Source organism: Parus major, chromosome 4 (assembly GCF_001522545.3).
Source record: "Parus major isolate Abel chromosome 4, Parus_major1.1, whole genome shotgun sequence".
Taxonomy (NCBI): domain Eukaryota; kingdom Metazoa; phylum Chordata; class Aves; order Passeriformes; family Paridae; genus Parus; species Parus major.
In genome coordinates this window covers 7334512-7356740 of record NC_031771.1, presented here as the reverse complement: position 1 = coordinate 7356740, position 22229 = coordinate 7334512, and the positions used below count along the sequence as shown (strand labels likewise).

At 40.0% G+C, this 22229-nt stretch overlaps 2 protein-coding genes across 5 annotated transcripts in view; one reads left to right on the top strand and one right to left on the bottom strand.

Annotated features, from left to right (window-relative positions):
• Positions 1 to 6: 6 nt before the first annotated feature.
• Positions 7 to 13006, top strand: PGRMC2 (progesterone receptor membrane component 2). The gene is made up of 3 exons (XM_015624364.1): positions 7 to 366; positions 10051 to 10206; positions 11242 to 13006. The coding sequence occupies exons 1-3, from the start codon at positions 39 to 41 to the stop codon at positions 11337 to 11339; spliced, it is 582 nt and encodes a 193-aa protein (XP_015479850.1). The 5' UTR covers positions 7 to 38; the 3' UTR covers positions 11340 to 13006.
• Positions 13007 to 16379: 3373 nt separating this feature from the next.
• LARP1B (La ribonucleoprotein 1B) overlaps positions 16380 to 22229 on the bottom strand; it is a 19100-nt gene continuing 13250 nt past the window's right edge. For 3 of the 4 annotated variants that reach the window (XM_033513620.1, XM_033513618.1, XM_033513621.1), the window contains 8 exons: positions 21779 to 21899; positions 21060 to 21265; positions 20566 to 20672; positions 19925 to 20082; positions 19469 to 19613; positions 18875 to 18984; positions 18530 to 18657; positions 16380 to 18325 (listed from right to left, as the gene is read on the bottom strand). In XM_033513620.1, the coding sequence (XP_033369511.1) occupies positions 18104 to 18325; positions 18530 to 18657; positions 18875 to 18984; positions 19469 to 19613; positions 19925 to 20082; positions 20566 to 20672; positions 21060 to 21265; positions 21779 to 21899 (1197 nt within the window). In that variant the 3' untranslated portion in view covers positions 16380 to 18103. The remainder of the gene's footprint in view (positions 18326 to 18529; positions 18658 to 18874; positions 18985 to 19468; positions 19614 to 19924; positions 20083 to 20565; positions 20673 to 21059; positions 21266 to 21778; positions 21900 to 22229) is intronic. The other variant, XM_033513619.1, reaches the window with a different exon arrangement.

Below are 22229 nucleotides of genomic sequence, written 5' to 3'. Positions count from 1 at the left end.
GGGCGTGTCCCGGGCGGGCGCGCGCTGTCCGGGCAGCGATGGCGGACGATGGGCAGGGGCGGCTCAGGACTGAGGGCGGCCGGGCGAGCGGCGCGGTCGTGGCGGGCGGCGAGATGCTGCTGAGCGTGGGGCTGCTGGCCCTGGCGCTGCTGGCGGCCTACCGGCTGTACCTGCGCTGGGGAACGCGGAGCGGGCCGGGGGGCGCGGCCCGGCAGGGCGAGGCCGCCGCGCTGCCGCGCATGAAGCGCCGGGATTTCTCCCTGGAGCAGCTGCGCGAGTTCGACGGCGCTCGCAACCCTCGCATCCTCCTGGCTGTCAACGGGAAAGTCTTCGACGTGACCAAAGGCAGCAAGTTCTACGGGCCCGGTGAGACGGCGGGGGGATGGGGGGAGTCCCGGCCTGGGACCCACCGGCGGTGTTAGATTGGTGATGCTCAGCGTGTCTGGGTTCTCCTCAGGCAGCCGTCATTTTCCCAGATGCCTTGATTTGGATGTGCCATGGTTAATTCTATTTTTTTTTCCCTTCTGTCTCTTCTAGTAGGTTTCTCAAGTGCAGCTGAGCAGTGCTTTCTTCGTTCTAGCGCTTACGGCTCAGGAGAGGAAGCCAACCAGCTGGTTATTTATTTAGGTGTAAATGCAGTATTGAGTGTGACTTTTAGCCAGGATAGAGATAGGCAGGGAGAGCTCTGGGACTGGTATGTTGCTGCTGTTGGGAAGAGTGCAGAAATCGAGCCAATCTCGTAAACAGACAGACAGCACTCCTCTTTGGAGTGGAAATGTGTATTTCAAAGGTTCAGAAAAGTGAGCTTCAAAGAAATGTTCTGGTTTTTTGTTCACCTTGTGCACTGTGTAACTGCAGAATATTTTCTCATGATAAACAGCATTCCTAATAATGAAGTGGGCAAACTTACTGGTGAGCACTGTGTTCACGACTGATGCCAAAGGAAATGAGGTTTACGACTGCTGATAATTTTCTTCTTTAAACAATGGTGGTTTGGAAAACTTGCTGTAATCAAACTATGCAGGAGTTTTCATAGTAGGCATGGCAATCTTCCTTGTGAAAGGGGTGGAGGGCAGAGAGGATACTTCCCGCTCCCCCAGGAAACAATTCAAGTGAAGTAATCATTTATTATTATTTAATAATTGAAGTTACAAAAAGAAAAATACAAAGCTGGCCTGTTACAAGACTTTGTTTCTTGGCAGGGAAAGGACAAGCAGTTCTATGGTTGAACTAGGCTAGAATTTTGTGACTACTTTACGCTCAAAGTTTGTGATACCAGTTGCAGAAAGTGAAACTGCTGTAATTGAATTGAAATGCTTTTTTGGCTGGGTGCTGTAAAAGTTCTCAGTGGAATCCAAAGTACCTTGCCATGCTTTATGTTGTTTATTAACCAGTAAAGCTGAGAAAATGCAGTCTGGTGAGCTGCAGCTTTCATGACACTTAATCAGGCTAGTTCTTTTGTCTCTCTTGTTTAGGAGTTTTTAAACTGAGACCTGTGTGCTGACATGAAATACAGGTAATACACATGCTGCATGAAACTTTTAAAACACCAGTAAGCTGACAGAGTGCTCTGTGAAATAATACTGAACCATGATCTAAATACTCACTTTCTTCCTTTTGTGTATCAAACTTCAGTTGAGTATTAGGCTGTCCTCTCCAGATACCATCAGTGGTTCACACTGTCAACCTTTGGATGCCTATTATTGTTAGGAAGCTAAAACTTAATGTTCTAGGACATCAATCTGCTTTTTGATATCTGGTAGCAGCTAGTTTCCTTAAAAGCAGTGCTTCAAGCTTTTCATAGAGAAGGACAAAAGCTTTTTTATTTTTTTGTCCCTGTAGTGAAAGATTGCCTTTTTCTAACAAAAGTGACATCATTTTCGTCTATCAGGCCTGTAACTTGGGATGTTGCATGTAAAGCTCAACCAGTGCATCATCAGCTGTGTGTTCTCTGCCAAACATGATGATTTTTGAATCATGCTGACGTGGTTTCCCTTTTTGGATACATATCAGGGAATTTTTTCTTGCAACTGTTTTGTGGCCGAAAAGAAAAATACTAGTAGGTAGTTTGCAGGCCTTTAAAACCAAAGAATTCAGGTGGAAAAGTCTCCTACAGCTGGTAGAGATCTTTTCAGTAAGACTTCAGCCAGAGTAGCCAGATGTCCACAGCAGTTCCCATGGAAATTTTATGTCTCATAGCTGGAGCATGGCAAGGGAAGTGCAAAACATACCAACAAAACGTGGCCAAATTTTAACAGAAGAAAGAGCTGAGGACATTGGCTTTGCTGATATTTCAGGCTCTGCCTGTGAGCCTTTAGTAGCTGGTTGAGGTACTGATGTGAAGAGAGAGTGCTTTAGTTTTGAAGGCAGTGGGAAGCAGGGGCTGAGGGCTCACTGTCAGTTTTCAGCAAGGCTGGAGGGCTGGGTTAATGTTTAATAACGTGGCTGCCTCTGGTGGCTTCTCATGTCTTCATAGTATGGTCTGTTTTTTCTCTTTCAGTGTAGTTTGGATGCCAAGGTGTTAATTTTTTTTTCTTCTTACAGCGGAAAGTTTAAAATGCACAGAATTGTCATCTAGTCCAGATTTTTGTCCAACAATTGAGGTGCTTTTAAAGTTTCCACCAAACTTCTGATTTTATTCAAAGTTCTCCTGGTTTTAAGTTTCTGTCCAGCAAATCCTGTTACACTTTTGTCCATTTCATTGAAGAGCCCTTTACATACAAGCAGTTAAGGTATTTTTAAATAATGATAGAGTGTTGAAACCATCCTTTCAAACAGCCATGACTGAAAACTTCATTTTCTTGAACATTTAATCCAAATGTTTCTTTTTTTTTTTTTTTTTTTTGTGTGTGTGTGTTTGTTTCTTGTGTTGTCTTCTTTAAGCCTTCCACAGTTTATCTCACTGGTATCCTGTTAGTGTATTTCTTAATGTATTTTAGCTAGGAGTAGAGAAAGTGCACATGTAACAGTCTGTGCCTCAAAAAAACACTTTGCTTACATTGAACTCTTAATTTAAAACTTTACTTGCCAAGTTCTTTTCCAAAATGCTGCTTTGTCCTGCAAATACAGTGTTTCAAGACTTTATTTAGATGTATTAAATTCCACTTCTGCTTGTGCCCAGGTGAGTAAGTGACCTAGAATGCTTTGACTGATTATTAACTCTAATTAATTGCCTTTCCCTTTAGCATCCATAAACTCCAAAAGAAATAAAGTAAACAATTAGTGGTTCACTATTAAAAATATCACATAACCAGACTGTTAGAGAACTTCTATTGGGATGATTTCCCATCTGTAATCACATCTCATAACTTAGGGTCTAGTCATTTATACCTTCTGTGTGTGCTGTGTTGGTTTTAGATCTTACAATGAGACACAGTTTGTTACTTCTCATTTATTGTAACATTGAACTTTGTGTGTTTGTTTGGATCAAGATTTCTGGTTGTATATTTGTCAGTAGAAGAGCATTATAAGAGTTAGTGTACTTTATGTCAGCAAATCTTAATATTTAGAAGTTAAGTTTGCATGCCAGGGTAATGCTGTAAATAGGTTTTGATTAACATAGTAAATACCTTGTGCATTTATGAAAAATACACGTCTTTGAGCATGACAAAGCAAGATTATGTGCAACCCTGAGTATGCAACTGTTCACGTCACTTCTTGGTTCTTAATGCTTCATGATCTTAAAAAAATCAATTTCCTGACTTTCCTTCACTGCAGTATGTTGTCACTGTCAACTCATGTCTCATCCCACCTGTCTTCCACAATGTCATGAAGATTTCTGATTTTCCAAGTTTGCCAAGAAGAATAGATAGTAGTAGTTCCACAAAAATATTCCATCATAATACAGTTTCCATGGGGGGAAAACTGCCTCTATTTTGTTGTCATGAACAGCTGTCATTTTTTCCAATAATTTTATAAAAATAATCTCATGCTGTTAGACTTCCTTTGGAATTGAGGGCCATAAATTGAACTTTGTCCCTTCACCACATGGCAATGGTGCTTTTCCATACATCCTTTCCAAGGGTATGGTTAGAGTGAAATGTTGCAGGAGGGACTCTACATACGTTGTGTTTGGAGAATACTGTTAAGGGTGGCCTTATCTTAAGAACACAACAGTCTGAGGGTTTACAGATAAGTACAGAGGATGAGACTGGGGGAAAGAAAGGTTTTCTGTAAAGTGTGAAAGGTCTTCTCAGTGGTTCTGATATTTGTCAGCTCTTTTTGGTTGTCTATGTAGTGGAAGTATCTCTCACCGTGGGATTCAGCTTTTCAGAGAAATAGCATTTCTGGTTAAAGAAGTGGAGTTCCAGCCAAAAGCAGTAAAACCAAAAGGTGTATACACACATATTGGTGAGGGATTGTTTCCATACTTCTGGTTAAAGGGAATAGTGCCTTTGCTACCAGGGTAGAGGTTCTTCTGAGCCTCCAGGCCATGTTCATGGAGAGCAGTAAAGTGCTTTTGTGCAGGAAGATCAGCACTCTGTCTCCTCCTCTGCTTCTGCTCTGTGTCCGTCATCTCTCTCTTTCTTGTTTTTTAAATTTCTTTTCCCCTCCTTCACAACCTCATTATATTCCTTAAAACTTGAACAGCTGTATGTTTCATAAAAGGTCTGTGTAAATTCCTAGTTCTTGTTTAAACCAATCATGTTCCAGTCACAGAATTGATTAGGCTGGAAAACACCTCTGAGTTCATTGAGTCATCTACATTTGAGGGGCCTAATCAAGCAGGTGTGCTCAAAGCAGGATACATGAAATGTGATAGTGACATCATTGTTAGTGACATGCAGATGTTAAGTCCAGTACACAGCAGCATCATCCTCACTGAACCCAGCCAGCATTGTTTGTCTGATTAGGAAATAAACTGGTGGTCAGAGCATTTCACGCTAAACCAAGATGTGGAATCCAGGCCCTTCTCAAGAATGCAGCTATCTTCCAGAAAGCTCCTGACTGCTGGCCTACAGGCTCTCTTACCAGTGCTTGTCATGTGCCCCTTAAGATGAAATTGGGTCATTGATTCTTGCACTTTTTTCTTTTTTTTTTCCCCACAAAGTTAAAAAGCAGGTAATCAAAAGAGGGAGTTAGACTCCCTGGCTTTGTGCCTGAGGAGTCAGGTTTAGACTCCTTTTTCTGGGCAGTTCCCATCTTAGCATGTAGAGTTCACATCTGTAGAGTTCGTTCCCATTTAACATGTGGATTGGTCTCCTAAGAAGATACAATTTCCATGCAAGTTGTAAGTTAAAATTGACCCATATCTTCCTTGTCATGTAAATCTGGAGCACTAAAGTTAAAATTATGTCACCTTGAATTCCCAGTGATAAATGTTATTAGAAACCTTCTGCTTTCAAGTTACATCTCCAAATGGCTTAGTCTAACTTCCAGCTTTTTCATTCTGTCACGAAAGATACAACACTGAACAAACATGTGTCAGGATTCAGATTAGAAAATTTGAAACTGCCAGTGAAGGTTTCACTTCAGTTTTGAGTGGAAAAAGTAGGCAAAGCAATTGAATTATACAGTTAATAATTTTGTAGCCTGTCTCCCTTTACCTTAACTTACATGAAGGGGAGATTAGTCCTTACTCTTGTCTGCAGATTAACAAATGTTGTCCATGAGTATCTAAATTTCAGACAAAACTGGGTGTATGGAGCCCACAGATGCATATTTGGTGATTGCTTTGAAGAAACCAAAGCTGCTGGTTTAAAACTGAATGTTGTGGTTAACCTGTGCAGCTTCTTTAGAGAAATCACATGGACCTTGATCTTGTGAAAACGAATGCGATTTTTAGCTCACCTATCACTTCATTAGCTATAAAGTCCACATGTGGCTATCTGTGGACTGTGCTGCCCCTTGGAGCAATCCAAAGTTCAGTGTGCAACATTCACCTTTGTTACTGGTGTTGGAGTAATGGTCTGGGATGTTCCACAAAGCTGCTACCAAACTGAAATGGTAGGGAGCCTCTTAGGCAACCGGGATATACTCTGAAGTTGGATACCGGCATAGGTTTTGCTGAGGGAACTATTGACCAACCTGGCTGAAAATTGAAACATGTGCTGTTCCAAGATCCAGTTCGCCCTGTTTTGGGGGAAGTGACTAGAAGCAGTGCTTCCAAATAAAAACTTCATGGTTCAGAATTTTTAATGTGTTGCTTTAGGTTGAGTAGATTTTTCTTTGTCTGAAAAGAGAAATTAAATCTTCATTAGAGAACCAAAACAGTGCTAGGAGATGCAGAAACTTTGAATGTATTTTTATGGTCAGAAGAGACTTCAGCTTGACCAGTTCTCAAGGTACCCAGTTTATTGTGAATAAAGATAATTGTCAGGCTGAACAGGATGTCAAATTCATCAAGGCTACTAAATTCTTATCAGGATTCTGAAAGGAAGTGAAGCTCTGCAGGTGGTGGGTAGCAACATTTTGCTTGTGTTGTAGCTTAGAGTGTAGTTCATACAAGGTGGAGTTGTCAGGTAGATGAGAACATACAGGGGAAATGCAGTGTATGAACATGGCACAGATGAGGAGAGAGGCAGGCAAATATGTGGGCTTGATAACCAGTCTCAGGGCTAAAATAAACAAAGGCTCTGAAACAGAGTTGTTTAAATGTGAAAACCATAATGGAAAGAAAAGCATTCTTCAAGGAACAACTTTCCTTTATGGAAGAGTCATACCTCCATCTAACCAAGTAGCGTGTAGCAGACGTGCTTCAATTGGTTTTGACATTTCTCTGACTCTTATTGTACTATACCAAGTAGAAGTGGGAGCAGAATCTTTTAAAGACATATTTGACTGTGAAATGCATAATTTGGGAATACAGCAAAAAAAACATCACTGAAATTTTGTGCAACTGTCTCAGAAACTTGCTTTGGTTTACATACCTGTGCTGCAAGCTGCTCTTCCTGCCCTCTCTTCAGCGTGTCTGTCATGTCAGGCTGCAATCAATTATTTACAGCAGGAGCCAGGCTAAATAGGTGGGCAGACAAAAGGAAAGGAAAGAAGGACTGTGGGTTGGGCTTGCAGAGTAAATTGCATCAGGCCATGAAAGAGCTCCGTGGGAGTGTGTCTGGGATTGCACTGATGTCTCTGCCTCAATCATGTTCCTGAAGGATATTTTCTCCCTGGGATTTTTTGTTCTGGCACCTTCCTGGACACTTCTCCAAGTACAGTGAAATCTGATATGCAAAATAGCCTTTTCAGACTGTTGCACCAGTTTTTTATATAAAAGTGACTAATAAACTAGGACCTAGAGCAGAGCCCCAGATCTGTATGTTTTGTATTAATATAAAATACTGTAGTTAACCTCTGTGTAAAAGCACCTGAATGGAAGCTTTAAATCTTGAAGTAGGTTGCTCATACTGAGATCTCTGAACTTCTGCTTTAGCAACCAAGGTGAAGCCAAGCTTGCACCATTTACTAATAATCACAATCAATATTTACCTTTTAGTATAGGATTAAGAATAGAACACATTTCTAAGTTACATTTGCAGAGCTGAAATTTCAGATGCTGTCTGCTGAGTCCAAAGGTTGGTTTTAACAAGTTATCATTCCACTGAGTGCTTGGACCTGACTTGGTGATTCCTATGTGACTTCTGAATACTTCTGTAATAAACATTCTGGAATGTTGAAGTTCAAATTCAGATTTAGGAAAGAAAAAAGATATTGGTGTAATAGCATCTGCGATTACAAGATACTTGCAGACATTTTGCATCAATTAATCTTAATGCAAGCTGATGTATTCTAAAAGTTCTGATGCTTTCAATTGTGTTATTGAGATTTAAGAATGTTCAGTGCTTGATACAGATAAATGTAATATCATTCTCTTTTTAATATAAATAATTGGAATCCAGTTGGTGGACTAAGAGGTAGCATCTTGGCAGGTGCTGAGAAACTCTGAAAACCACTAAATGCAGGGTAGAAGGGAAGGGGAGCAGGGTGCTACTCTCTGATTAGCCAGAGTTACTCCTTGTGCAAATAGTAGGATTTATAGACACATTAGCTTGAAACACTTCAGAGAAAGGAAAAACTGGGGACAGAATAATACTGTTGGTGGGTCACTAAGCAACAATTTATAATTGCTTTTAAGGATTTACTAATTTGTAAGAGCTGTTTATAGCTCCCATGTTCTTCATTGAGAACATCAAAAGCAAGATCACTTGAATGATTGCTGTTTTGTTTGAAGCAGGATTTTTTGCTTGAAGAAACTCTGTGTTGTGTCACAGATGATGGTCATTGCTGCCTCTTGGCCTGTCCTGTGGAAGTGACTGAGCATGTTGAGTGCATTGGTATAGGATTGATTTCAGTCTCTAAATCCTGCTTTTCAAAGAAATACCTAATTCAGAATGCAAATAGGAAAGGATAGCCCTCTTGACTTTGTTTCCCTGAAGTACTGTACCTTGTAGTTCCTGATCCCCGAGGTAGTTCTCATGAATGCTATTCTTGGAGCTAAATACCTGAAGGGATGAGCACAGAGATGCAGTTCATCATTATGGTCAGACTGATACAGTGCAAACTTCCAGCTGATAGTTCATGCTCTAATATCTACTTCTTGTGAAATTGTGCTTTGAAATCAGTTGGTTTATTTCCAGAGAGACGAGGGAATTGTCTTTGGCACACAGGACAACCTTCTGTTCTCAGGTTTGACTGTAAGCAGCTTACAATGCCAAGCACTCTGGGGTGGAGAGACGACACCAGTTCTGGTGAGGACGTAGTTTCTTCTAATCCATATGGTACTCGGGTTCCCCGCTTCAGGAATTCTCCCTGCTGCATTCAGCCTGTGTCTCAGCCCTGGAGTCAATGCCCGGCAGGAGCAGATAGGTGTGGTGGCTGGAGCGAGCGGCCTGGGAGGAACCAGCCTTTCGGAATGATTCCCCATGGCTCGTCCTGGTGCAGAAGAGGTCTGAGGTGCTCCAGCAGGCAATAGAGGGGGTGAAGGACAGTGTGTTGCCACTTGCTTGTGTTCATTCTTGCCCATGGGTGCTGCCTTTTCTTCAGGCTGACGGCCACTGTTGAGAGGTAAGCCAGAGAAGGGTTCTGGCCTGTTTACCGCCAAGCAGGGACCACTCTGTAGCAAGCCTTGGGTATCTCCGTGGTGCTAGGCTGCTGCAGTTAGTGCAGAAAATTTTAAAGTGTGTTTATTTGGGGTGTATTTTTTTTGGTTGGTTGGTTTTTTGTTTTGTTTGGGGTTTTGGTTTTTTTTGTATTGGTTTGGGTTTTTTAATTGATCTGAATTTAAGGTATTTGGTTTTAGATCAAAAAAATCTAAGATAACAATATGTTTAAAGTTCTTTCAGTTAATTAAAATTTGGGAAAACCAGTTACCAACCTTACCCTGCAAATTGTTGGTTTACAAATCGTCCATTTCTCTTGGTAATAATACTTATTTCAGAGTCATTGCTCAAAATTTTATTGGGATATTTGTACTGCTTTGCATTGGTCAAAAAGTACAGAGGAAGCAGTTGCTGCATATTCCTAATGTGACAATTTGTGTTGTTTTCAAGAGCGTTACAGGCTAAGGGTCTAGGGGATCTGCTGCCCAAAATAAGTGAGATGATTTACTCAGAAGTAAGAAATGTCACAAAAGATGCAGAAAGTTCTTGTGATTCTGCAAGTGAAGTGAAATCATTAATTAGCTCTCTTAAGTTCTATTTATTTATAATAATGGATTTCTAATTAAGATGTCTATGCAGTTTGCTTCTGTTCATACCCGACTTGTAAATATTCAGTGTGTTGCTTAATAGAAGTGTATTTCTTTTGAATTCCAGCCTCTGGTCCCTTTGGAATTTGCCTCAACTGGCTTGCATCAACTGACAGGGATTTTTCCAGATACCCCTTCAAAGCTATTTTCGTGGTTCTGCTTCTCTCAGCAGACTTTATCTCCTAGTGATATTAAAGATTGAATTGCAGTGCTGTTGAATGTCAAGCAGCCATGGCATTGAAACTGCTGCTGTTCCCATCAGTGCAGAAATTTAATGTATGGCTTTGGCAGACTACGTAAAGAACTGAGATTTGATTGGTATAAGCAAAGATGTGAAGGTATCAATTTTGTCTTTTTGTTTTCAGAGGGTCCATATGGAATATTTGCTGGCAGAGATGCCTCCAGGGGACTAGCAACTTTCTGTCTAGATAAAGATGCACTCAAAGATGAATATGATGACCTATCGGACTTAAATGCTGTACAGATGGAAAGTGTAAGAGAGTGGGAAATGCAATTTAAAGGTAAATTCTCAAATTATCAGCTTAAGGAAATAATTGTAATAAGAATTAGTGATTTGGGCTTGGGGAAGGTTTTAAAGATGTTGACAGTAATATTATCAGAGAATATGCTGGTTTAGAAGGGACCCCGAAGGATCATCAATTTCATCTCTTAGTCCAGCACAGGACCATCCCCAAAAATCCCACCCTGTGCCTGAGAGCATTGTCCAAATACTGCTTGAACTCTGTCAGGCTGGTGCTGTGACCCTGGGGAGCCTGTGCCAATGCCCAGCCATCCTCTGGATGAAGAGCCTTTCTCTAACAGCCAGTCTAGCCCTCCCCTGACACAGCCTGGGGGTTGTCACTGGTCACCACAGTGAAGTGTCTGCCCCTCCTTGTCCTCCTCATAAGGGAAGTGCAGACTGCAGCAAGGTCCCCTCTCATGTGGGTGCAATGTAACTTTGTTAAGACCAGACCAGGGATTTCGGGCCTTTCTTCCACAGAGGCTTTCACTATATGTCACTATAGCTTTTTTAACCTTTTAATTTCATACAAGAAAACCGTTCTCTTAGCTTTTCAGCACAGAATTTCACTCCCAAATCTCATCAGCCTAGCTGGTGGAACTCCCGCTCAAGGTTGTTGGCTTTGGATGCCATGGAATTATCATTAGGACTAAGAGTTGTTTTAACTTAAAGGGTTGAACGAGTTTATCTTGAAATAATTTCTGACAAATATGGAAGTATGGCTCTGGAGGGAGGGGGAATCATTTTCACACAAACTTAAAACAGGCTGAAGCATTGAAGAGCAGTGGTTTTTAGCCCTTGGGTGATAAATCTTGCCTGATCAGCTGGAGGAGAATGGAAACTAAATACTCACAGTTAGAGAAAGTAATGGTAGAAAGATTGCTTTAGAAGGCTGAGCTTGCTCAATTACCATCAATTTCAGTGACTGAGATTTAGAACTGTAGTGTGTAGGAGAAAAAGTGAATTTGCAGTAGTATGGGCTAGCAAGCAAATGCAGCTGTATTTAATTGTTAATGGAATCATAAATCTCTTTCAGAAAAATATGACTACGTAGGTAGACTCCTAAAACCAGGGGAAGAACCATCAGAATACACAGATGAGGAAGATACCAAGGATCACACTAAACAGGAATGAACTTTGTAAACAACCAAAGTCAGGGGCCTTCGGAACTGCAACCTCTTATTCCCCATCACAGAATGTCCTGCATCTTTGGGTACAGTTCATCTGCTGCGAAAAAACATTCAACAGGTTTTGTACAAGGAAAATAATATACTCACAAATGAAGATTTGAATACTAGACATTCTTTGTGCTGCCAAATTTTTTGTTGCAGTTTATTTGTAATGTCTGGTTAGGCTTCGTTAGTGAAGAGGGGCCAGGGATTTAAAGGCAAAAATGCTATTCCTTTTTATCAGTAAGCTGAAGCCTTCAACTAGTGTACCTTACAAGCTCTCTAAAAGACGTGAGTCTTCAAGCTCAGAGGAAGGTTTGAATCTTGTTTTGTGTGTGTCTTCTCCTTCAGCATTAAAAGAAAGATATACTCATCCACATCAGCATCAGTAGGTTAGACTACTGCAGCCGGTGTTAAAAATGTGAATTTCCAGTTTTGTTTTGTATGTGGGCGTTAGTAGCCCAGCAGAGTACTTCAGTTCTCTAAGAGAAGTCCACATAGATTAGGATGGGGATAAAATTCATCCTTTTCTCAAAAGGATTGGGTAAAAAAGTTTCTTCTACAACAACTGTTATCTGAAGCCTGCCTCCCCACCTTTTTTCCATCCTCTAAATCAAATCAGATATTAATTGTGCCTTATTTCGCTTACATAGACTTGAATTGTTTTAAGGGACAGCCCCCAAATTGCGGTTTCATAGTCACTACAAGCAGCAGTGAGACTGAATTGGAATGTTCTGTTGACTGGAAAACCTTGATGTCATTCTGTGTATAGAATGTAAAAGAGGAGTACTCAGTGTTACTGCCATATGTTAATACTACATATACTTAAATTAGCATTGTGATGGCCAAATGCATACTCCCATGCTTCTTTTTAATGAAATACAAACACACAAAAAAAAGTCTCCCTTCCTCCTCTTCCAGAAGCTGCCTAACTCTTGGGAGCATAGCCTTCACACCCCCGTAGAGTGAAGGGGCGTTGCGCGCGTGTGTCTGTGTGTGTGTCTGTCTGAATGCAAGACTTGGGAGGGATTGTTTCTGCAGATATTGTAAATACGAGTACCATTTTAATAAAGCATGTACAATACCACTTGTGCTGTCAGACTTTGTCTAGAAGCTGTTAAGCAGAGCTGGAATATGATGCAATAAAAAGGGGGAGAAATCTTGGATAGATGAAGCAGCCACTGCTATTAATACTGCTCTTTGTCCTGGTGGAGTTATTTTCCCTTTCAAGTCCCAGCTGTTGAGGAATCTCGAAGACTTACTCAGGTAAGCTGTGTTTAAGAGACTAATCCTATGCCAGTGAATTTATGGTGGTGCAGGGTAAAGCGATATAAAGAACGCATTTTAGTAACTGAGTGTAATATAGAGTATAAGGAATATGTCACATGGCATTAACAGGACAAGAACAGCAGCCTTGTGGCTCATGTTTGTACCTCTGGTTGCAGATTTCACCTGTGTTAAGTCTACAGTTACAATTTGTAACAAAATTGAGCTAGGTCTACTTCTGTTTTACATGCTGTTGAACTGTAAACTCTGAAATTCCAGGGATGACTACTTTTTTTATTCATATTTGACTGAAAGAGATTCATTTTGATGTAAATGAAACAAATAAACAAAAACTCCTCTGTGGAATTGTGTGTAACTCACGTGTCCTAGAAAGCAGAATGAATTCCCTTTCTTTCATCTCCAGCCTTGAAATAGAATTGTTTTGGTATGGAAGAAGTAATAGAAATGGAGCTGTTTCTCCGTAGAAGTTGTGTTTGCAGGCTCCTGTAGAGGTTTGACACTCCTGGGAAGTGTGAAATCAGTAAGCACTGGCTTCTGCTTGAGTCACGAGCTGAGCAACAGTGCAGTGTCCAGGCTTGGATTGAGTGTCTGCTAATCATCTAACTGCTGAAATGCTGGGCATGCTGCTGTAACTAACCACAGAAATATGTGGTTTAGATGGAGCAGTGGGAACCAACAGGATAAATAAAAGCTTCATTGCATAGGACAGGGGCTGGGAGTAATTAAACACCAGTTCTGTATCTGGATGCTTCACTAGGGAATTTTTTTTCTTCTAGGTAAGTGGTTTTATGCTGCATTTACAGTATGCCTTTCACTTTTAGCTATTGCACAGCTGTTGCACCTCGTCATGGCACCCAGCTTGTCTGGCTGTGGAACAAGGAAAGGCAGCTTGCCCAACTATCCCTTAGGATCCTCAGTCGGATTAGGTTGTTAGTCTCCAGGCTTCCACATGAAAATGTTTGTGTTACAGCTTCTGCTATAAAGTCATAGCTGGAAGTTCTTGACACTTGCTGTTACTCTGCTCTTCACTCAGTACAGCTGTTGGTTTTGCTACACCACGCACAGCTGTAGCATTAGCTGCTCCTCCATTAGTGCTTGTATGTGCTTGATGGACTAACTTCTACCAGTGAAAGAAAGGTAACTTTTGAAGGAAGAGTAGTTTGGTATCTGCTGTGACTTACTACCAAAAGTGCAGCCTTTTCTTTCCCTTGCTATCAAGAAGGCAGTGAAGCGTAATCACAGTGAAGTTACATGTAGTTCTGTTGCTGGGATTTTAAAATTGCTTTAGGACAACGCTTAAAATTTAACTTTCAGGATTAACTGAACAACAAGATGGGTAAAGAGTGAGTTTTGCTTTCAAGTACCTTAATGGTAACTATGAAGAATACAAAACTTGTCCTGTGGCACCAGAACATTCTATAAACTTAATGTCTAGTGGATTTAAATTAACTTCATCCATCCTACATACAAAGTCACTAGTGATCTAAAACTGACAACCTAAAAAAAATGCTTTAAAGCACACTGTAGCTTTCATATCCGTAAGAAGTTGACACACAGCATAATTTAGCATAACATCAGATCCATCCAAACTTCAGTGCAATTATTATAAAAATTTGATGGAGGTGTTCAATCTTGGAACATTTGTGTCAATCACTCGGTCAAAAATCACTGTTAGGTAAAATGACAGGCACATTGATACTGCGGTAAATTTTGTTTAAACAACATGAGGGTCTTGATGGAAGAATGTCTCATCTTCAGAAACAAAATACATTTCTAGTGTAATATATTACTTGTTTTCCTAGGCTAGACTTGGTGTTAAATTGGTTTTAGTCATCATTTATTTTGACACTTCTGCCTTATCTTGTACACCACTTCCCAAAAATGCTTCATTTTGGCAGGAGATATATTTTCAAACCTCCTTGGAAAAGTACCATGCTGTTTCTTGATCTGAACATTTTGAATTTCCAGTAAGGACTGCAGAATTATCTCACATGCTTTCTTACTTGTTTGTATCTTTTTATTGAGCTAGATCTACTTTTCCTTGATGAAGGCATAAATTTTCTATCGTTCAGAGTTGGACACAGCACATAAAATCATTTTGGCACTCTGCTATGTTTCACTTTAAGTATCTCAGTTCTGAGCTATTTTCTAAATTTTTCTTTTTTTGCTGTAAAGTAAGTTTGATTTTACTGTCTTTGCTGTAAAGGGCAGGGAGCAGTTAAACCTTTCCTAGGCTTTGTTTGAGTCTCTGGCAATATTCTGTTTGACAATACAGTAAGAGTTTGTGGGGTTTCATTTCCTCTAGGAAGAGGTACTATTCCTCTGTATGAAATAGTACATGAAAAAGATTTGGCTATTTATTCCTTTCCCCTTTAATGTGAGTAATAATGTAACTCTGGCTTGCAGACTTGCTTGCAGATGGAAAACAAATCCTTCTCCTTGCTTGTAATTTATAGTTAAAGGTGAATGTTTCTTAACAGGTGCTCACAGATGGGGTTTAAACTTGCTTTGACAGAACCTGTGTGCCAGGGTTGGCTGAAATGCAGGTGAAGGGTTGTTTACCTCAAATCCCAAAAGCACAGAGGCTGAAGACAGCAGAGAAGAAAATACTTGAGATGACAGATCAAGCCTGGTGTAGCCCTGGGATTTGTCAGGAAGAGATCCTCAGCTAATCCTAAGTGTCCTCTCAGCCTGGAGCTGAGGGAGTGTCGTTTGTCACCTCAGCTGTGCCTGAAGCAAAGGCTGCAGCGTGGAGGCTGCCATGAATACAAACTGTTTTCCACGAATTCTAATGCTTTATCTCCCACAACAATCCAAATTCCTGTTAAAACGCAGACAGGCTACTGCTGCTCAGTGCAGGAAAACATTATCTGGTTTCCAACAGGAACAAGAGCCAGTCTGAATCTTCTGGTTTAGAAAGCTGTTAGAATCCAGTATTTTGAGCATGACAAAAATCTGGTTTTAGGTAGGGCAATGTTTTGGAGTGTTTGTACGGTTATTCATCAACAGAAGAAATAAAGACAAACCTAGAAATTCTTCAGCAAGCACAGAGGAGAATTTTTAGACAAGATCTAACTTGCAAAGTGGTCAATCCTAGACCACTGTTAGAACACAACCAGTCTTAAGACATAGGTTAAGGTTGGAATAAATGGACCTAAAAGGCATGGGAAGGGATGCTGCATACACAGCTATGCGTGTTCAGAGTTCTGGCCCTGCATCAGGGTCCATCAGTTACTCAGAGATGATGAGCCACTTGAAGCCAGACAGTGAAACCATGAGCAATGCAAGGATTGTTTTTTCCACTATCTGCAAGGGAAGAGAGGGATTCAATCCCTTGGGAAGTGGAAGGGGCATTCCTGAGAGGGAGCCAGAGCTGTGGCTGGACTTGGGCAGTGCCTTTGTCCAGCTCACTCAAGGGGCACTGGGCAGCTCTAGAGGCCAGGTGAAGTATTCACTCTCTTTGCCTTTCCCCATGTTTGTCATTCATCTGTCGTATTCTTGACAAATAATCATATGACAAATTTAAATTAACATTTTTCTTTTGATTCTTCTGAAGAAAGCTGGCTTGGATTCCAAGAAACACTTCTACATTCACCAGGCTGGGTTTCCCCAACACAGTGCAGCAAAATTCTCATGCAAATCTACAGCCTTACACTCTTTAAAGTTGTTTTTCTTCAAACTTTTGGGGGGGTGGAAAGAAACTTGATATACAACACTGTTAGGGTTTTTTGTTGTTTTTATAAAATTTTTCAAGTTATCACAAAAATTACACACACTCAAAGCTTAATCTGCACATTTTCCAATTAAAAATTGAAATATCTTAAGTTTATTACTTTTATATACAATTTCAGTCCAAATTTACATTCGCATCATTTTCATGGGTAGCAAAAGGCATGGATCAAACACAGGATTGAGATGTGTCACTTCAGCATATTTATAGGATATTTACTTCAAATCTTGGTATGTGTTCATTCAAATTTATTTAAAACAGGCCACTGACAAAAGGCTGGATTTTGTGCTGAAATGGTATTAACTGTGGGGAGAGTCACTGCTACCATCCACTGCTTTCAATGCAAACATCCATCATTTCTTTTCAGTGAGATTCACAGGACAATGACTGAAAAATTAACAGATTCATTATAACCTCTGAGAGCTGTTAGTTTAAAGCTCCATCCATGGCTGGGCAGTCAGTTTAAGGCATCTGTGCTAGACATCACAACTTTAAAAGTTAACTGAAGGAATTCTGCAGTTAACTAACAAAAGCTGGAATTCCTCTCACCCACCCCTGGTAGAGAAGTTATTCACTTGGTTCTTCTTGAGTGTTTAAAAACAAAGTAATGAAGTTAGTAAGACATGACAGGTTATAAACATCCCCCTCTTTCAGCTACAAAAATGGATTTCTATTTGAATAACTTACATTCAGTGAAATTGTCTTTAGACCTGTTTGAAATCATTTAGGCTTAGCGAGCACAATTTAAGCAGAACTTCATTCAGATATTGCAAAACAAAGCAAACAAAAAATTAAAATTTACAAGGAATACTTTGTTTCCCTCCAAATTAATTATTACTTGAAATACGGAGAAAAAAATTAAAATTATGCCTCTCCTGCTAGACTTCATAAGAGAATTCAAATGAAGATACCTCTCAAGCCCAGAGTATGAACAGTTGGCTATTTTAACAATCTGCACAAACTGAGATACTGAATGTTAATTTAAGACACTATGAAATCAAAAGCTCAATTTTCCCCTGTAGTTTTCTGTTGCTTGAGTTATTAAAGAACCAGCACTGAAGGAAATACCTGCACAACTATCCCAGTTATGTCCACTCAAACTCCATACTTTATAAAATACTAACTATGGAGACCCTGAAAGAAAAAGAAACTATATCTTTAAACAGAATCCAGAAATGCAGTTTCATATACAGCTGCATGTTCTCAAGTGTGCTTTTGCAGAAAAACATACTTTTTGATAGTTAAACCTTGAAAGCAAACCAGTCACATAGATCCTTCCTTTCCATTTAATATTCTACATATAATGTAATCTTCTTTGCTTTGGTAAAATACAAGTAATGGGGAAATATGGGTAAGGAAAGCACAGTAGATAACATGGGTATATATCATACCTTTTTTTAAGAAATCTGAGCTGAAATGTAAGGCATCCCTCGAAGTATTTTTTGCATATGCAAGGAATGCAGTTCTTTGTAAACAAAAGCTTGAGGAAAGCAATACTGAAGCCAAAGAATCTTCCCTAGCATCCTTCCAATGATCCCATAACCAAGAGCAACTCTCCTAGGGCAAGTGTTTTGGAACTATATCCTGTGAAAAAGAGAATCCCATCCTTTGTCTTTTCTAATCACATAGTAGAGATTGCCTCGCCTTGAAGATCTCCAGATTAGGGGAGTGATGCCAAAGTTGATTCTAGAGGGCACGAGCTCATCCAAAGTCTATTTTTCTGGTACATCACCTTCTATAGATTTTGTGGCAGCATTGCTATGGCCCGCAGAGGCTTGCAGGGTATTCCCACAGGAAACACTTCCCAGCACCCGGGACTGACAAGCAGCAGCAGCTTTGGTGGTGGAAAGTGTTTTAGAAGAGTTGGACTGATGTCTGCGATGACCTGAATCCTCACCTGGTCTCCTCCTGCCAGATTCTTCACCAATAGGAGGCTGAAAATAAACATGGGCAACCTGTTAGGTGTTTTGCCATAAAGCCAGGTATTTCTGCCTCTCCACAGACTTGTAGGACTGAAAGGATTAGGCCCTTAGAATTTATCAGGTTGCCTTTTCATGAAATCAAGTACTGCTCTCAGATTATCTTGCAGTGATTTATTAGTAGACCAAACATTATTTAAAATAGGCATTGAAACTTACATCCACCCTGAAGTCCTCCAGTCTCTTAAATTTACTCAGGTATTCTTGCAGTTTGGGGTCAACAGCTGGAGTCTTGTGCTGAGAGTATTTTAGGTAAGCCCAAAATTTTTCGAGTCCATACAGCTGACCTAGTAACAGAAAAAGATAATTTTACCACTTTACAAAGGTCAAATTTAATTATAAACTTAATTATTCACTGTAACTATATTTTTAAGAGAACTGAAGATAAAAAGAACATGAATAAAAACTGTTCTTGGTTAGTTAACAAGTCAGTGCCAAGGAATTGGGATTATCTTCAACTAATGTTACCACAAGTGTGAGCAGTGACAGGCCTGAGATAATTACCAGCTTCATAGTCCCTCTTTGTTTCTTGTTGGAAATCCTCAAATATTTCTTTCCTGAATTTCTTTTCCAGGCCATAGCTGTAAAATCTGAACAAGCATTCCAAGCCGTACCTGGAACAGAACAGAGAGGTACAAAAATCCACCTTGTCTCTTCAGCTCAGAAATAGAGATGGGGGAACTGGGCAGAAAGAAATTAATTCTATCCAAGAACTGCAGGGCAGCAACAATTTCCTTTGTGGTCATTGTTCTGGTATTTTTGTAAGGCAGGAACCAGTTTGAAGAAGTAAAATGAGATTAAGAATGTCTTCACCTACAGAAGGAAGAATCTGAGGAGTGTTAGTACAGAACTCACTCGTCATGGTCAACAAGTTAATGTAGAATTCAGAACTCATTACAGGTCAGGAAACGCTGCACAGTCAGCTATTCATCTGCAAAGCACAACTATATACTGGTTTTTTTCCTATTAAAATAACTTAGACACACTGCTATTTTAAAGATTTACAATAAGTCAAAGGCAGTACTAAAAATGTTCACTGCAGATGTATGTAAACTTCACAGTCCTTAAAAGGAATGGTAAGGCCTTGGGAAAAAATACCTGTAGTGTTCTTTTGCATCCTCTAGAGCAAGCTGTTTGAATTCTTCATACATTTTCTTATTGAAGTGATCTCTCAGGAAAAAGGACCAGAAACGAAAAAGTGTGTTCATTTCTTGGGACTGGCCAATTCCCAACCGTTTCCTCTCTGGAAGAAAAAAAAAGAAAGGGAAGAACAAAACCACTATTTTAATTTTTCACCAGAATATTTTAAAGTCCATTGCCTTTAGAGAAAAACACACCAGGATCTTCTGGTAACTTCAGTTCAAATTTGAGGGGATTTTTTTCGTCAGGGAATGTAAAGTTAAATGGAAAGTAAGGTTCATAAAACAGGCACCAAATAAATTTTGCTTGCCTTTCCCAAGAAAAAGTAAGGATGAGGAACAATGGGAAGAAAACTGGTATCAGACAACACCTGGAAGCTTCTAAAAATTTTAGGAAGTGCATGGAGCAGCTTACCTGTTAGACACCTCCGCCGGTATTTGTGGTACACCTGCTGAGTAAAGCCATTTTCCTTTAACAGTTCGTGAGATGGGTGCTGGAATTTGGGAAGAGAATTTGGAGTACAGCCGTAACCTGCCAGTGGAGCTCCTTCTGAAGGTGAGGCATTGGAACTGCTGGAGAAAAAATCCAACATATTTCTGCCCTGTAAACAGAGCTTTTCTGCTTTTCTGCCACCCTGACCTATGCAAGAGCTGAAGTAAGGTCACTTGGGAACTGCTGAAGTGCATCTGGCTTTGGGTGCACCTCAAGAAAACCAGATTTTGTGCTAATATGTTGAAAAGAAAACAGTTTTGGACAACAATAATTAAACATTGATGTCCTGCTTGACTTTAAATGACCACTGAAGTGAACATCAGTGCCTCGAGTAACATTACTGATGCTGTATCATGGATCAAACAACACTGTGAACACCAATCTGCCTAGCTTGTTTCCAGACAGCTCTGTGTTCCACATTTTTGTCTTCCTTGATTATTCTTTTCTTGCTTCTATTGTATTTATAAATTTATAAATTGCCTTTTATAGCCAGCTTCTCCATTAGTAGTGAGAACTATCTCACTATTTTATGCAAATAAATTTTGAATAACAGCAACAATTACCTCACAGAGGAAGTTCTTGGCCTGTGGTCTCTGGAATCCATCACCCAACCAACATGGCATTCTAAGGGAGGATTTGTACTGTGGCGCGTTTTTCTTTTCCTTGGAGTCTAAGAAAGTAAATGAAGGATTTATTTCCCTAATTTGACTTCACTCATTCTCTCCCTTTTAAAACACAGATCTAAAAGTTTTCCATTCTGTTATCTAACAAGCTGTAAAGTCACAAGACCACAGTTTCATAACCTGAAGATTAGTCTTATGTAACTAATCAAAAATCTTAAGCACTACACTTCTTTTAGAAATGAGTTTCAAGGAAGAAGACTCAAAAAGTGTTCAATAGAAATAAAAAGGGAATATGGTAAATATTTTGGAATTAAGCAATAGGAATACAAGCATTTAATTTTTTGCCTTTTAATTCTTATTAAACTATGCACAAACATGAGTTTCATAGGCTTTTGCTGTTTTGGGTTTTTTTTAAAACATGTTTTTCCATTTACCTTTACATCAAAGGATCGTGTTTCTTTAACAACAGGGTAGAACCTGGGTGTTTTGTTGGGATCCTGGAGCCTGGGGGTGCGAGGTGTTCGTGGGACGAAGCCAGGGTGGAAACGGGGGGAATCTGGGACTGCTGTTGGCAGTGATCGAGCCATTCCTGCTGTTGGAGGTACTTCAGTACTTAGGAAATTACAGGTCAGCTCCTCTGCTAAATATAGAGGCAGGAAGGAGAAAGTGAGGTGGTTTTACTGAGCTGCTTTAGAGATGCTATTAGCATGCGACCCAGTAAATGTTAATAGTACTGTATCAGAAATACCACAAGAGATAAGATATGGATGTTGTGACTGCTCAGTAATGGTATGGTACAAGTAGTAAATTCTTCTAATCTCATTTCCTTCCATCCCTGTATCCCATAAAAAATGCTGGTTTCTATAAAACGTTTCAGTTCAACTTTACACATTATAAATTCCAAGTCACACAAAGAGCACCTGGTGCTGGTGGAGAGTGACAACAAAGCAGAACAAGCGCCAGCTTCTTGTCATTCAGCTGAAACCACGCTACCCAAGAACAGCTGACAATTTGAAAAATTAGCAAAGAAAAAGCCCCCTCAGACTGCTGACTGAACCAAAATTAAAATACTGCACAGGCAGAAAGAGTCAGAACACCTACAGAGTTGTTCTTTATCACAGAGATTCTAAAAAACAAATACTTTCATACTTACCTTTCTGTAACCCTGGAGGTCTTGGAGGAACTTCTTGGGTTGGATCAGCAGTTTCTGGTGCAAGACTAACAAATTCATCCTTATTAATGAGGTTTAGCTTCTTGAAGTTCTCAATCTCTTGCTGGATTAGAGAAAGCAAATTGTAAATGCAAAGCAGGGTAATAGATACCATCCTGAGAAACAGATGCATTTCATGAAGAGAAAATAAGCCAGAATTGACACACAAGTGACACATGCCTTCTCAGGTGGGACACGTGCATACTGTGCATGAAAAATACTGTCAAATCATTATGAAGTCCAACATTTTGTTGTAACTGTTGCCCGATCCGAAGAAAACACAAACAACCGAAGTCGTTTATGCGGTGCTTTATTGAGGGCCCGGGAGCCTGTGGACTAGCGTCCAAAGACAGAGCCCCATTCCACAGAAAAATCACAGGGTTTTTATATGTTT